The sequence below is a fragment of the Phoxinus phoxinus genome, assembly GCF_949152265.1.
Source record: "Phoxinus phoxinus genome assembly, chromosome: 24".
Lineage (NCBI taxonomy): Eukaryota > Metazoa > Chordata > Actinopteri > Cypriniformes > Leuciscidae > Phoxinus > Phoxinus phoxinus.
Genome location: NC_136899.1, coordinates 4636000 through 4653406, shown reverse-complemented (window position 1 = coordinate 4653406; position 17407 = coordinate 4636000). Strand labels below are relative to the sequence as shown.

The 17407-nt window shown below is 36.1% G+C and overlaps 1 protein-coding gene across 4 annotated transcripts in view; it reads left to right on the top strand.

Annotated features, from left to right (window-relative positions):
* The window catches only part of st18 (ST18 C2H2C-type zinc finger transcription factor), a 63432-nt gene that overhangs the window by 15097 nt on the left and 30928 nt on the right, over positions 1 to 17407 (top strand). For 3 of the 4 annotated variants that reach the window (XM_079601603.1, XM_079601602.1, XM_079601604.1), the window contains 2 exons: positions 13513 to 13628; positions 16452 to 16500. In XM_079601603.1, the coding sequence (XP_079457729.1) occupies positions 13513 to 13628; positions 16452 to 16500 (165 nt within the window). The remainder of the gene's footprint in view (positions 1 to 13512; positions 13629 to 16451; positions 16501 to 17407) is intronic. The other variant, XM_079601605.1, reaches the window with a different exon arrangement.

Below are 17407 nucleotides of genomic sequence, written 5' to 3'. Positions count from 1 at the left end.
GGGAATTAGAATTTAGAGTTGTAACATTCACTTAATCTTTTATTTAATAAAAGAGGCGCTTTTTAATTAATTGGTTTAAAAAGTAAAACAGATTTTTTTTTTTCTAGCTTTTATTGTATTTTTGATTTATTTTTGTACTTTTTTGAGAGTAGCTTTATTGTTCGCTGAAAGCGACTTCTGTTCGCTCTAGGATTCAGAGGGCGCAAGGGCAGATTAGACAGCTCAAACTGTGTATTTGAAGAAGAATGACCTATTTTTAATCACACAGATAACAGTAGATGTTGTCTACCTAAATGAAAGTCCCTGTGCGTGTGCCGGAGGGTTTAAGCGAGTCTTAGACGTGTTAGCATTGTGTGTTAGCACAAAGCTTGGGCTTTCGGTACAGCAGCTGAGCACACACAGCCCTTCCTGTCTTTCATCTCAAACTTTCAGGCTTCGGGCTGCGTTAGCGCTGCCTTCCATCCTGCTGACTTTAGGTCGTACGGCATTTGCTTTCGGTTTGGTTTTTAGAGGTTGCCACCTGGAAAGCAAGCTCAGATCTGTGTTCATGTGGCGTCAGGGATAAAACAGACTTTAGCATTGTGTTTTTGTCTGAGGGTTTACGTTTGAAACTTTTAGATGAGCTAAAACTGGATGTGTGCATGAAGGAAATGTTCATTCTTCGAAATGAATAGTGTTTATGTTGTGCATCATTGCAATGGCTTTTTATAAAGCAAGTTATTTTAGTACACTTTAACTTCACACGTGAGCTGAATTTTCTAAATTGAAATTTAATTCTGGAGTCACTGGCAGGTCAACAGGTTAATTTTCTATTAATATTTTACATCGCTGTTGATGAACACTTTCAATACAAGAACTTTTTCTCAGGCCAAAAATATTACTTAAAACACCTCGTTTAGTGAATGTTTTGTAATCTAAAATTAGTCAAAGTATTTTTTAACAATTACATTGATTTTATGCAGTTTTGTACTGTATTATGTAAAGACAATCTTCATAAAATAATATTTTAGTGAAAATGCCAGTATTTCGTTCATCTAACAGAACATTTAACTAAAGTACAGTAGTTTTGTTTGTTTAAAGCCAAAATCTCGAATAAATCAGATTACGTGCATCCCCTTTTATTATTTAACTCTTAGTTTTGTCATTCACCGCTAATAAAGCAAAGTCAGTGAATGATGTCTTATCTTCTACTGTCAGGCTCATTACAGGAGCGCAACATGTGAGAGACCAGGGAACTGTCCATGGTGCTGTTTACCAAACTGGTGCTGAACACACTCTCTCTTCCTCACAAACCGGCCTCGGCTTTGTTGAAGGTCATCTGGGTTCGGCTTTAACCTTCATGACCTTTTGACCCGCTCGTTTACGCCTACTCATCTGTTAGAAAACATCCAACCACGAGTAAAACTCGCAGTACAACTCGAATTAACACTTCGGTTCAGCTTCGTAATGCTGAACATCAACACGCTGCCATTTGCATGCCGTTTTAGCCCAATAAATCAAGAGATGCGACACCAAAACACTCACATGGTAATTGTGTACCCGTGTAACATCTTGTTACCTGTTTTTTTTTTTTCCTGAACCCCTTGCACAAAGCCATCCATGCACAAACTTCACTTGGTTAATCCAGGCAAATGAATTTTGTGGGTTTAATTCAACAAGGTTTTAAAAATGTTCCATCTGCTGTGGAGCAGCTGGTGATAGACTGAATGTAATTAATTACTTAACTTTTGAACAGTAGTCCAGGAAAACAGAGCGCTCTGTGTGTGTGTGTGTGTGTGTGTGTGTGTGTTGGAGAAATGCAAGTGAAATCAGGAGCATGGCAGGAAGATTACACACAATAGAGCAACGTTTGATTTTTAGCACCGACCGTTTGATGCGATGACTCCAGAATTATATTTGCAATTAACTGAAAATGTCCAAATGAAAACAAAAGCCACTGAATCCTCTCCATCTGATTGGCTTTGGCGTTTGTGAGAGATTTAAGCGATGCATCAAATGTTTCTTTGAATCTGTAGGCAGATATCTTTCATATGACAGATAACCGAATGTGATTGTGCGAAATGAAAAAAAAAAAAATGAAAAAAATCCAGCATGAAGATCAATTTGTACTCGGGCAAAAATAGAAGTAAGTAAAAAAGTAAAGCAGGAAAAGGCAGTGAGCCATGTTGTGTAATTAAAATTACATGGGCCTTTTTTGACACTTTTTTTCCCTCTGAATATATTTCAGCGTCTACCTTGATAGCAGTGTTACCTCATTGGCTGCGGGTGTGTTTGTTGGCCTAACTATAAAGGATCTGCCTGCACCCTTGTGGGTTGGGAAGAATTAGGATTTATGAATTTATTTCCTCTGTTGTATTGTTTAAACAGCTTTGGTTCAGTTTTGATCCTTTCCTATGCCTTTGAGGCTGTTCCATGGTGTCAGCTGTTGACTGATAGTAAGAGAACTGCCGCACAGTATGAATGAAAGAGAAGTAGCGGTTGGTAAACACTGATAAGGGATAAATAGAAAGCGGTCAGGCAGAGATAGTTCAGTGGGAGCCCAGATTGTGTGCGGTCTGGTAAAATGAGATTCTAAGCCTGTCCTTTTTTATTCTTCCCCCCCCCTTTAACCACACCATCCACCACCCCTTCACCACACACACACACACCATCCACCACCCCTTCACCACACACACACACACACACCATCCACCACCCCTCCGGATTGCGTTTGTCTGGAAAATCTCCAGTGACCTCGCTCGGCAAGTCCTAGGCTTTAGAAATCTTTTTTTTTTAATGGTGTGTGTGTGTGTGTGTGTGTGTGTCTCTGTTTGTTTTGTCTACTGACATGGGTCAAGTTAGCCAATAGACATGTCCCTGCTGATTATGGACAGCTGCCACTGGTGTGAGTCCCACCTTAATGCATTTTACATGGAATTATGAGTAGAAAGACAATTTTGGAGTCAGCAGCCTGTGTAACGTTACCAGACGTCACTCTGATATTAAAACACATTTCTTTTTGTGGTCAAGAGCGATATTGACATTTTTAGCATTTTTTAGCTTTGGTTTCCCCCAAAACACTGTTGTAATTGAATTAACAGTATATGTGTGGTTTTTTGTCATGGTCCTGGTAGAAATATTAAGGAAACTTTTTTTTAATATTTCATTTTTCACTAATAGTTTGCTATGTTTTATCTATTCATGTTTTATTTTTTGCATCGCTTTGAATGTAAAATACTTTTTGAAGAGGGATTTTGTCAATGCTTGTAATTGTAATTATTTATTACAATAATAAATATGTTTATTATTTTTCCCAAAACTTTCGAGTAATAATCATAATACAACTAAGTGTACCTTATTTCAGCATGTTCACAGTAGAATTAAGGAAATATTATTTTATAAAAATACATAAATCTGATTTTTTTCATTTGTAGTGTTACACTTTATATTTACATCGCTTTGATTTTTAAACGCGTTTCTTTTTGTTTCGAAGAGTGAAATTGGCAATGCACAATTTTTAGTCATAGTCACAAGCATAAATAAAGTGATTAAAGAAATAAAAATACAAAAGAAAAAATGCATAGGAATTTAAAAATATTTCATATTTAATTCATAGTTTAATATGCTTGTTTTATGTTTAAAAAGTTAATTTATATTTAAATATGCTAATTTTACACTGCATATTTATCCTAATTTAGCATATTTTGTAACTATTAATACATACTAACAATTAAATATAATAAATTGCATTCACGCTCAATATGTTAAGCCACAAACTGATGTTTTATTTAGGTTCATATATGAAAGCGCTTTATTTATTAATTTATTTTTTGACCTTTGCTTTGCTTTTTTTTTTTTTTTTATCCATCTTTTATGAGATTAGACAGTCCTTCATAAGTTATACCTTGAGGGTCACCATGTGGTATATTTCTACTGAAAATAGTTCAGCCCATTGTGCGTCGCCGCCTAATGAGATTGGTGGTTAAATGAATGACACAAAGGCTGAAGGGGGGCGAGCGGGGGGGATAGAGACCCAGAGCACTCGCCACGCGACACAACAGCAAGACACGGCGTAACCCCGACCCCACCTCCTCTGCTCTCCACTAACAACACCTTTCATGTCGCTGTGAAAAGCTCGCGTGGATGTGGTAAGTCAGGTGGCCCTTCACTGCCCCGCTGACTGTGTTTGTGTCCGTCTGTGTTTGTTAGGAGAAAGAGAAAGATGCTTGGCTGGATGGAGGGCTTGATCTGTGAAACGCATCAAGACAAGTGCAGTGCTTTCTGTACGCTGTCATTTCCAGGGTCGTGTTTGAGAGGGGTGATGCTCCTGGAAGCGTGTTTCACAGTCAGAGTTGAGACACTCTTCTTTAGATAAAACTCTTCACTGTAATTAATACATTGTTTGTCTTTCCGAACGCACGCTTTTACTTTTGTGTTCGCCTCAGTGTTCTCATCTTTAGCTGTGAGGCTTGTTCATTTGGGGACTGGTAGTTTTTGTTTAGTTCTGCTTTGGGACGCGTGGCTTTTGATCATATGCATGGCAAGGTGACATACATGTATTGCTGGGAAAACTAAAGTAGGTTCTTCCAAGATGCAAGTCAAAAGCCAGGTTTAGTGGACTTTACGCTACATGGTGAACTGATTATTTCAGGATGACTGTTGAATCAGAGGTCAATTGATTTTATTTCCCCGCTTTTCTCAAAGTTTGCTTCCGCACAGTTGCTTTTAATAATGTGGTTGAAGTAAAAAAAAAATATTAAAACAGATATTTCATGCATACCATTTTTTTTTTAAATTGAGTTATTTGAATATTTATTTTTGTTATAATATAAAATAGCGATTTTGGTTTCCCACAAATTTGGCATAACATTTAGAAATAGCATAAATGCAACAATATTGAAAATTAATATTTTATAGTTTGCGACATGGCTTGTTATTTTTTAAATTAGCGTGTGGTTCAGATGTGATGCACACACACACACACACACACACACACACACTCACTCACTCACTCAATGTAATATCTAAAGTTGTGGTCAATCACAATCTGATAAAAGCAAATGCAGAGAGTTTGAAATCTGGAAATTGAAACTACTTCAATTTATAAAGTACTTCTTCATTGAACATTTGGTCCTTTGAAAGATGCATATCTCTTTTTTTTCCCTGGCTATGATAATATGGGTTAAGAGTGTTCAGAATCCATCCTCTTTATTAAATCCTGGGGGTTAAGTCAAATTTACATTTCCTTAAAGATTATTCATTTTACTGATGCATATAATCATGGTCAAGTTCCATCTGCTGGTCTGGGAAGCTTGTTTTAAACTCACAATGTGGCTTTTTTGACCTTTTAAGTAGAAAATAGTGTGACCTCACTGTAGGGTCACGTGTGTGTGTGTGTGTGTGTGTGTGTGTGTGTGTGTGTGTGTGTGTGTGTGTGTGTGTGTGTGTGTGTGTGTGTGTGAGCTGAACTTCCCTATGAGGGCATTTTGGTGTTAGTTTTATTTGGAGAAAAGAATCGGTGTATTATACATATACATATAAATATAGATTTTTTTAATTCTAAAAATGCAAAAAGCTTTTTCGTATTGGGTTATAGTTACATATAGTATATCTAATTAATATATATGAATATAATTAGCTGTGTGTGTGTGTGTGTGTGTGTGTGTGTGTGTGTGTGTGTGTGTGTGTGTGTGTGTTTTTTCTACTGTTATGCTAACAGAAGCATTGTAGTTATTAGGATAAAATAAGGCTGTACTGAAATGTTTGCAAATGTTCTCAGAGTTTATTCCTTGCATAGACATCATTTACTGTAAGCACCTTAAAACCAAGTTGTAAAAACAAGTTTATGACAACAGTGTGCACGCATCCATTCTGTTTATTAGAAGATTACAGAATGAGACTTCATAAATCCATGATCCTGATCCCTCAGCCCGTTTTGGACATTTTAGTTAAATCAGAATTCCCCACTAGACCTCTTTTTAATGCATAAAATACTTAGGCGCAACTCTTTCCAAACAAAGCTTACTCGGACTGGGAATTCCTATGCCAGAGGTAAATCCGAGTTAACATGGATTTAGACTGGCATGAGTTAAAGGACTAGAGTTTGTAATCCAGGTGGCCTGGGGATTTCGCCACACACTGGCAAAAATCACTTAAAAGTCCCCGAACAGCCTGAGCTGCAGGATCCAGCCTGACAGCGGAGATGTGCTGAAGCTGAGCTCATGGTGCTGGTGTGTGTTTAGATGCCAGAGGACTTTCCAGTGTGTTATAGACCTGCTCGCTCTGCTTTATAGAGGGATTTGACAGCGTTTGCGTTGAAGATGTCGGTTTGTTCGACTCTGCTTGTGCATGTGTTATGAGGTGAAGTGTCACACGTGAAGCCCAAAGATCCCCATTCCTCACCTTTACTGTTCCTATTGTGCTCATAACTCGTTTTATATATAATCAGATACAATATTTAGCATTAAGTGCCACTGCTGGTGGTTGAGGAGAGACCCCAACATGATTGTAAAGTGCTTTGGGTGTACAGTTGTACATATGGAAAGAAAACAAAAGCGCTATATAAATGCCTCCTTCATTCATTAATAATGATCAGTAATATTATTAAAGTTGCTTTTAAACAAATAAAACTATTGAAAAACAGACTCAAAGTATATATTCTACATTGAGTGTAAAAATTATTGTCTTTAGTGGAACTGAAATAATGACATTATTTACAATTAGTTGTGGTTTTAATCGATTAATATTATTATTTTATTTATTTTTTAAATTGATACTGTTATTTCACATAGCGTATATATTCTACTTTGATTGTAAAACTTTACAGGTTATACATTGTCATATTTTTGTCATAGTGGAACTGAAAAAAATTCATAAAAGAACTATAATTAATCAATAATAATTAATTTGTAAATGAATTCTATTATTATAATTAGCACATATATTCTACTTTGAGTGTAACAATTTACAGATTATACATTGTCATATTTTTGTCCTTATAGTGGAACTGAAATAATGACTTGATTAATTAATAATAATATTTTTTTTAATTGATACTATTATTATAATTAGCACATATATTCTACTTTGAGTTAAAAATGTACAGATTATACATTGTCATATTTTTTTCCTTATAGTGGAAATGAAATAATGACATTACTCACATCTATTAATGTATTTTTTTTATTATTTTACTTATTTATTTATTTTTAAATGGATAAAATGTTAATCATAAGTAGCTCATATATTCTACTTCAAGTGTAAAACTTGACAGATTACAATAGATTAATCTATTATTTTATTATTATCATTGATTATTATTTAATTAATTATTTTTTAAATTGATACCATCATTGTAATTAGCACATATCTTGTACTTTGAGTGTAAAACTTGACAGATTACGCTATCGTTTTGTCCTTATAAAGGACACATTTTTTTATCATTTGTTATTATTTTTTTATTATTATAAAAAGTATTTATTTTTCGAATCCTTTGACAGCCACAACATGTTCACGTTGCTTTAAACGGCAGGTTTAACTAATCAAAATTTAAACGGCAGAAGTTCTCAGGTTGGGAACCACTAGTGTATTGGGAAAAAGTAACTCCCAAAAAATGCGCCCCCCCAAAAAAGTCTAATTTTGAAGAAAGCAATTAATGCAAAGTGAATCTAAATTCCAAGTGTAATTCACCCTCACTTGCATTGCCAGATTGTTTTGGGGTTCGATTTCATAATCAGAGCTCAACACTGTCAGTGGCCGCCAGTTTCCAAACATATGCCATGAAGGGCAACCTTTCCCTTTTTCTCTCTGCGTCTCACACGCCGCTGAAACAAGTGAGCAAACAGGAGGGCAGTGTTTGTGGAGGATGAAGAAGCTCCGGTGAAGTGGAGTTGTTTAATGACAGGAACAGCTGACTCATTAGGCAAGTGCAGTGAAAGGTAATTAACCCTGGGAAAAGTACAGCTGCCATGCGAGCTGTTCATTTCAATCTTATTAGGAATCAGGAGTTTAAAGGGTCTTCTCCTTTCAAACCCTGCCCGTGATATAGGCCTACTTTCCCCCCCTTTCTCTTTTTCCATTTTTTTCTCTTTTTTTTTTTTTTTTAACCCAAGGGCTTCAGAGCCTGGAGACCTGGCTTTTGTGCTCCAGGATTTAGCTGGAATGGTAGCCACGGCTTCAACAAATTGCCGACCACCTGGTAGTACTCATGCATCCTCTCTATTGAGATACCTCCCCGTCCGGAGACAATGGGCCGGATCAGTGCGTGCTGATAACGGAGAACAGGCGTGGAAGTTGTCCCTGCTAACACCTGGCCTCGATTGAGGCATCTCATTTTCCTTTCAGATGCCCTTTCATGCTTCTCCAAAGCACACTGAGGGAAGCGATAGGTCAGCCTTTCAGTTGAAGATGTTCTGTAGAGACAATGCAGTTGTTAGCATAAATAAATATGTTCACGTTGCCCAAGAACTTTTCTGAAATATATTTGTGTCCCTACAAATGACTTTATTGAAGTATCTCGCGCTGTTCAAATGGTAAAGGAGAACTGGCCATCAGACTTCATCAAAAACATTTCAAGTGCCTGGCAATATTATTTAGCTCTTTAGGAGCCAGTTTTATTAACTGAATGATGAATAAATTCATGAATAAATAAATAAATAAATAAAATGTATTATTTATGACGAATTCTTACTATTGGAAACAACATTTTTGTTGTGTGTTTGCAGGCAAATAGCATTTTTTAAATTTAATATACATATTTAAACAGTTTTATATATATGTGTGTATATATATATATATACATACACACATTACACACACACATATATATTTATATATATATATTATACACATATATATATTACAATGAATTATTCATATTACAAAAATTATGTATATTATATATTATGTATATATAATATTTACAATATGTTGATATATATATATCACAAATTCTTACTATTGCAAACAAAATCAATTATTGTGTATTTGTTGAATATACTGAACATTTATTTTTAATGAGAAATTTGCCCAAAAATACACATGCTATTTTTTTTTGTTTGCAATAGTAAGAATCCGTTATAATAAATAATATATACATTATTCAGTATAGTTCATTGATGGATGGATATTTCATTATGTGGTTTTGTACCTGATGTAGTGTTTAGTGTCAGGAGTATTTTATCTATTTTTGTGCTCCATTAAATGACTTGATAATTTATTAATTGATTTGGTCACTTTATCTTTAACTTCGGAGCTCCGCGAACGCCTGTTTCCGTTGCAAACAACCTTTTTTTATCATCTGCGTTTGCTGGCAGATTTCTCATCGAATAATTTATCAGATGAGAAATGCTTTAAACAGTTGGAAACAAGTGTATCTTTGAAGTTACTCCCACATTAGACCTAGGGACAGATGATGCACTTTAAGGTAATTATACTGAAACTAATTATGCTTGCCCTAGAAAGAAAACATAGCCTCATATTCCAGGAGCTCACAGAAGTTAAAATAGCAGCTTTTGAGTTCTCAGATTTCACAGTTTAAAGTCTCTGGCATGAAGTACATGGAGACTGATATCTCGCGTTTACACACACCCGCCCCTTCTAATCTCAGGCGTCCCTTTTCTTTACATCTCCCTGCCTTTGTTTTTAGGCAGAAGGCCTATATAGTGAATGATCTGTGCTTTTTATCATTGTGAATATTATAATTTTTTAGATCTGATCGATCTTTGATGTGCATGTAATTAATTTCCATTGAAGTAAAAAGTATCAAAGCGATGTACAATAATGGAGTGTGTTCAACTCCACCCAGTTCAGACACATGTCAACGTTTGCTTCACACCTCCGCATGCTTTTTTATTTCAAAAAGCATGTAAACAAAACCCCCAACCGCCCTGCCGATGCGCATTCAATTGCAATTATTTTCTTCCTTTCTTCTTCCTTTTTTCCGGTTACAGTAAGACATTCAGCGCAGGGGGAAAATGAAAGTAAAACGCCGCTATCTCTCGCTTTGCGCTTTATTACGCCGCAACAGAAAAACACTTAGCATGTAAAATGAATGTGGAAATTATTCCTGGGGTAAACTATAAACACACAAGTTACCCCTCCCACCCCCCCACCACCATCCTCCTAGATCAGAGTGTAATTGCCAGTAATCAGGTCTGTTTGCAGCTGATAAAACCTCTCTGAATGCGTGGAACCCTCTTTGTATGATGACTCAATTATGCCCGAAGTGGCTCATCAAACCTGGACCATCAGCAGCTTTAATAAATAAGGAGGCACAAACTTGCTGCAGGCGCATTGTGATTCCATTCATTCCATAATTAAATCCATTCCTGGCTTAACCCTTTTCCAGCCAGACGCTACAGACAAACAAAAAGAGGGAGAGAGCGAGATAGAAAGAGAGTGGGTGACCTTGCAATGAGATCCTGCGTGTCTTCATAACTCTCTCTGTGCGATACTAGCGAGACAGGTGATATGGAGAGAGAGAGAGAGAGAGAGAGAGAGAGAGAGAGAGAGAGAGGAGAAGAAAACAGGGAAAGGTGATTGGAAGGAGAGAGAAGAAGGGAGGGAGGGAGGTATCTGGGTGGAGATAGAGCTGGAGGTCTTTATTTATTCATTGTTTAGTGCCACATAGTGCTTATTCCGTAATTACACTGAAAGTACAATCTAATCATAACAGTCATTCAGGAAGGAAAAGGGCACTGAGTGTGCTTCGGATGTTTTTTACGCTTATTTCTTTCTGCTTTTTTGCCCTCTATCTTTTCACAAAGTCGAGATACAAAGACAAATCTTAATGCGAGCGAGAGGGCACTTTTTATTAAAAAAAGCCATTCTTTTTTAGAAATACACTTCTGAAAAGTAAAAAAAATTAAATTAAATGCAAGATACATAACTTGGACGACTCATTTAGAAAACCCTGTAAAAATATGTGCGCAAAAATGCACTTACAGTGGAAGTCTATGTGAATATCGTTGCATGCTGCATAGACTTTTACTAATACTAATAAACGAATAAAATTTTTTTTAACCATCAGTACTTATATTTAACCTCAAAATGAATTAGGTTTGTTTTTACTGCTATTATGTACATTTATTATTGAAATGTATTAACTATTATTAATTTTTATCCATTTGTCAACATTCTGAAATCTAACATCCACAATAAGTGTTTGCTTCATCAAAAATCTTTTAGTATCATTAATATTTTCTATTAATCATTTGAGTCCGTTTATATTTTTTATACATTTTCCTCTTTCATTTTTATTATTAGTTTTTTTTTTTTTTTTTTTTTTAGTTTATTTTAGTAAGTTAGATCAAGTTTATTTAAAAAAAAAAAATTATTTCAGTTACTGTTTATTTTATTTCAAGTATATTTAAGTCAAGTATTTTTGTTACACTTTATTTTACAGTGTTCGTTACACGTTACATGTTATTAATAATAACTATGATTTATGCATAATTGCATGCAGCTAACCCTAAACTAAACCCTAATCCTATCCCTAACCCTATAGTAAGTACATCCAGTAAATGACTCTCTAACATGGACCTTAAAATAAAGTGTAACCTGTTTTTTTATGGTTTTAGTTTTAGTTAATGATAATCACCCTTTTTCCGTAACACAATTTTGGTTTACTTTATTACTAATTGTTTACTACCGTAATAACCTACAATGAATTAAAATCGTTAAATAGAAGTGAATTCTGTATCAAATATAAGTTAAAACACAAGTTTGTACGCTTGCCCCATAGACTTCCATTGTAAGTGCATAACTCTCAACGTACGTTTGTTTTTCCAAAGAAATATTTACCGTGCTAATCAACAGAATGCACAAATATTGTCGCTTAACTTCTAATTTGACTATTTCGGTGCATGTCATAATAAAGCTAAAGATGATTTGAGGTTTGATTACTAGCGGTCGTCCCTTGAGCGGTTAAATCCGATGAGCGATTGTGATGCTGATAACACACATAATTACCATATGCATTGTGTCGTTGTCTGTTTGTTTGTCTTATTCTCGGTGATGTTAGCATTCATGTGTTTAAGACTAGAAATGCGCTAACATTGTACCCGGCTTCTAATGATAGCGTGTGCGTTTCTGTTTTGACCAGAAAATGTCATTCATATTTTCTTTCTCATTTGTGTATGTTAACACTAATCTTCTTTGTATGTATGTTTTTAAGGGTCGCCGTGTCGTTTATTTGAATCAAATCCCGCCTATTGATGTCTAGAGGCTGTAAAGTGCAACTCTCTCGTTGGGCTCAGACGGGGCTTTGAGAAAAAGAGCAGATGGGTTAGGGCAAAGTGCAGCGGTCGCATACACACGCGCGCAGACGTACACACACACACACACGCACGCCGCATCAGGAAGCACTATCTCCTTGGAGACCGCGAGGCCATGCACATTAGTGGCCCGGCCCTCAGAGGGACGCGGTCTGCGCGCAGAAGGGGCGAGAGAAACCCCCTTATAATGATTCAGCAGATGACGGGCCGCTCAAGGAGTGGGCCGTTTTTCTTCTTATGCTAATGAGGGGGGCCCCCTCCTCGTCCCCGGGCCCCTGTGCTCGTGTGGTGGTGGTGGGGGCCAACGGGCAAAAGATGCTGGGAGTTTTTAGCCATAATTAACACAAAGCTCTCTCTCTCTCTCTCTCTCTCTCTCTCTCTCTCTCTCTCTCTCTCTCTCTCTCGCTCTCTCTCGCTCTCTCTCGCTCTCAAAGCCAACAGGCATGAATGGCTCACCAATAGCGGAGCTCAGGCGTTGTGTAGCGCAGCGTTTAAATTGTCCCGATGCGCGCAATCACACAAAACTCTTCCCGGATTAACCATATTAATTACACACAAGCTATTTGATTTCTGTCAAGCAATCAATTTGCATCTTGTTAAGAAAGCCACATGAGGTCTTGTCTGGTAATTCGCTCCCAGGTTTCTCAACGGCACCGTTTGTAACATTCACGGTTAGCGATTCGAACAACTCCTGAACGTAGTCGTCCAAGTGGAAGTGAATTTAAAATGAAACTGTTTTTAAACTGTGCCTAAAAACGGCCAAAAAAAGTACTATTTAATATGACTTTGAGTGCATTGAGTTCATTTTAACAGATATAAATAGATTTCTTAGAGTTAAAACTGCACATTTGAATGTTTTATGTCTTATAACTGGTCATGTTTTCTCTTAAGGACACATTTGTGAGTTAAACACTAGTTATACTCCGTAAAGTGCAATTCAAGTTGCCCTTGATATCTTTTGTCTTTCTTTCACTCTGAGCATGAATAGCGTTTCTATTCGAACAACTCCTAAATGTAGTCGCCCAAGCGGAAGTGAATTAAAATTGAACTGTCTCTTTAAAGTTCTGCATTACTACTCTGCATTGAGTTATAGGGATTTTCAACAGGGTCGAAATATCTTTTTAATGTTATACAATAAAAATGTCCTTATAACTGCTGGATTTTGTGTTTTCTCTGAAGGACACACTTGTGATTGAAAAATTGATTCCACACTAGTCATTCAAAAACACTTTCTTTTGTCATTTTCTTCTTCACTCAGAGCATGAATGTCACACTCACATCTTAGAACAGCTGAAGAAACGTGTGTGTAGTAACCGGAGCGGCCCGCTGGGACCTCGCAGAACATCTTATTCATTACAGGCCAAACTAACAAAGGTAAAATTAGTCCTTCTTTCTGCAGAGGATAGATATATTATATATATTGGCCATTGATTCAGTCAGAGGATCTCGCATGTGCACTTCCAGTGGTTTATACACTCTTGTTCACATGTATCAACTTGTGGACTAAGATTTTTTATTTGCCTCTGTTTTTCATGTTGGTGTGTTTTTGCACGCTACATAATCCTTTAGGCCTATAGAAAAGTAGAAAAGTATGAATGTTCAAAATGTTGGATGACAACATAAACATTTAGTTTTTTCATAAATAAAAATGTTTTAGAATGCATAAACATTTTTTTTATTTCTCTAGTAGCCATTCTGAGTACTTAATCGATTTTTTGTACCTCACATTTTATTTTATTTTATTTTATTTTATTTTATTTTATTTTATTTTATTTTATTTTATTTTATTTTATTTTATTTTATTTTATTTTATTTTATTTTTTATTTTATTTTATTTTATTTTATTTTGGGCGAAATTGCTGTTCATAACTATGTTATTGCATAGCTATCATTTTTTTTAAAACTAATATTATTCTAATGTTTTAGTATACATCATTTTGAGTGTGTGTGAGAATTATTTTGTGTTTAGCCTATGATATAAAATATTTATTTGTTAAAATAAAGTATTGTTATCAGTACAACACTGCAAAAAGGAAAGAAAAAAAATATAATATATTCAATCATAACATATTATTTAATATGAACAAACTTGATTATTTTAGTTTGCAGACAATGTAGCTTCTGTAAGTGACAGTTGCACAGTATATTAAAAGTATATCATTATTTTTTACATTACAGTAAAGCATGCAAAGTTTGCTTGTAGTTCGTCACTTGTGGGGCAATACTGGTGTGGTACACCACCCCAGCAGAGGACGTCCCTGGATTGTAGGTCCAGTGGCACCGCGAACCTGCTCAATCACTTCCATCTCAGACACGGTTTTAATTATTCTTATTTCTTTTGATTATTTTAATTTCTTCTATGTAAAGCACTTTGAATTACCACTGCTTAGCCTTGCATTTACTGAATGAGCACTGTGCCACTGTTCGTCCGACTGTTTGCACCGTATTTTATTTTCTAAACTGTTTTAATTATTCTTATTTCCTTTATTATCTATGTAATTATTTTTATTTTTATTTCTTCTATGTAAAGCACTTTGAATTACCACTGTGTATGAAATGTGCTATATAAATAAACTTGCCTTGCCTTGCCTTGCCTTGCCTTGTGCCATTGTTACCAGAGTTGTTTTCGCCAGGCTGAGTTGGAACGGACTTGATACCTGAGGTTGGCATATGTTTGGTTTTGTAAGGTGGTGATGTGTAATTTAAGGGATTGTTAGTGAGCAGCTGTTGCCTGATCGCTCTCCTCCTCATGTCAAAGTTTCCGCTCTGAACATACCAAATATCAAATTACGTAACCCTCCAAATCTGCGTAACCTTTGTTGAAATAAAGCTCTGTGCTTGTCGGGGCTGCTAAAAGCTTTCTTTTCACTTTCACGGCGAAACAATACAGAAATCACGATACAAAAACCCGGCTCTCGCGGTTTTTAATAGTTTCAGCTTTCAAGAGGTGTTCAGAAAAGCCCGTCCGGAAGCGTCAGGCCACTTCTGGCGTTGCGTGTGTTAGCGTGCGTCTGTGTGTACACGAGCGAGCCAGTGTAATGAACTAATCAGGTACATTAGTTTTTACAGAATGTAATCTATAGTGTTTGGGAGTTGTTTGTCTCAATAGGGGCCCCCAGTAATCAAAAGTAATGAAGCTATTACGCGTCGGGAGCCGGGAGAGGGCCGGCGTGGCATTAAGAGTGGGCCACATAAAAGGTTTATTAAAGGAAATTAAGGTCCATCAATGCCACACCTGCTCCCCCTATTATAAATGTATGACAGGTCAGTGGCTTCAATCACAACAGCCAAGCCGAGAGAAGGGGAGATAGGAGTCATGTTTCCCATTATAAGCGAAGTAACAGCCCAGCCAGTGACTCACCGAGCTCACCAGACCCTCCGACCGCTATAGAGCGCCATCAGCCCAGAATAATTACATTTAATAGGTTTTATTTGGGATCAGCAAGGCACTGCTGGCAGAGAGAGAGAGAGAGAGAGAGGGAGAGAGAGGGAGAGTGAGTGAGTAGGTGCAGCGGTATTAACAACTCTTTTTGTCTAAACACACACACACACACACACACACACACACACACTACTACTTTTGTTTGTCGGCGTTTTTTGCATTATTATATTTTTGCTCGCCCCTGTCTCACCCTCTTAAAAGTGCAGGCCTGTGTGACTGTTCTCTGCTTGCTGCTGGAGTTTTGTGCAGATGCTAAGTCAATTAAATCAAGCCAAAATATGAAGCCCGGCACACAATGCACGTAATGGACCTGAGCCTTTGCGTGAAATTTCCCTCTTTTATTTGTCATAAAGTTCACTGACCTTTCATTTCTTGTGCTGACGCCTCATTGCACGCTCCAGGAATCACAGAATTGATTGGATTAGTTTTTTTTTTACTACTATTATTTACTGTAATCCTAGAATTTTAAACTTATTCATTCTTTTCTCTCTCTCTCTTTTTTTTTTTTTTTTTTAAGATCTAAAGTTGTGATGCCTTGCAGATGGGGTGTTTCTGAAATTGCAAATGAAGTGCGTGCGATGAACTCTTTGCATGACAATAATCTGGCTTACTTATTAATAACATAAACTGACAGGAACTTAGCTGTCACTCTGATGATGAGATCCTGTTGAGATGAGTTATTAAACAGGATTATAAATCTCTGGAATTGAAAATTGCTATTTGTTATTAACTTTTTTTTCTGTTTTTATTTCCAGATGGAGTCTGACAGTGAAGAGAATCGCAGCGAAACGTGTGATGGCACAAGTAAGTGCTTCACAAGTTAAAAAAAATATAAAGACTATTTTTAATAATATAACATAACATAATATAACAACATAAAATGACATAACATGACATACAACGTATAACATAACGTGTAACAATATAACGTAACATTAACAATACAACATAACATAGCAGTGTTTTACATTATCTAGTTTATATATATATATATATACTGTATATGTATATATTTGTACAATCTATTTGTATTGATATGTTTTATAAATCAATCTCTTTATTAGGTTAATAAATCTTTTTTTTATTAATTCTTTATTAAGGTTCAGATCAAGTAGATAGCCTATAGCTTGGCTTTTTATATTTGACTTCATATAATTATCAACAGTATACTCAGCGATTTATATTCAAATAGTTAGAAATGTCAACTCTTATTTACATATTTTAATTAACATCTGTTTAGCATTTGATCAAGTTTAATGGCGTAATACATTTTTGCATAAAGTGTTAAAGTGCTTCATATCATTGTAAAGATGTGTAACCCATTACCTCTGCAACATAATATTTATTTCATGCACTTGTTATGAAACATGATCTCATAACACTTTTTAGAACACACTATTGCTTTGTATAAACATGCATTATATTTGCCCTGTACAAAGTTCACATAAACAAGCTGAACACATTTCCCATGATGCCTCAGCGACAGCCTCCTGACAGGCCCGCGTGCGCACGCCCCCTTTTCCTACGCACATTTGATCTGAAGTGTTAGTTTAACGGTCTCACATCAGATCTGTCAATTTTAATATTAATCCTCTTTAGCTGGAGAGAGGTGCGGTTGCCGCGGCGATGCATTATGCATAGACAGTGACTTCATTATGTGGCAATATTCTTTCAAACGAGTTAAGGAGGGCGTCGTGAATGGAAAGAGCGA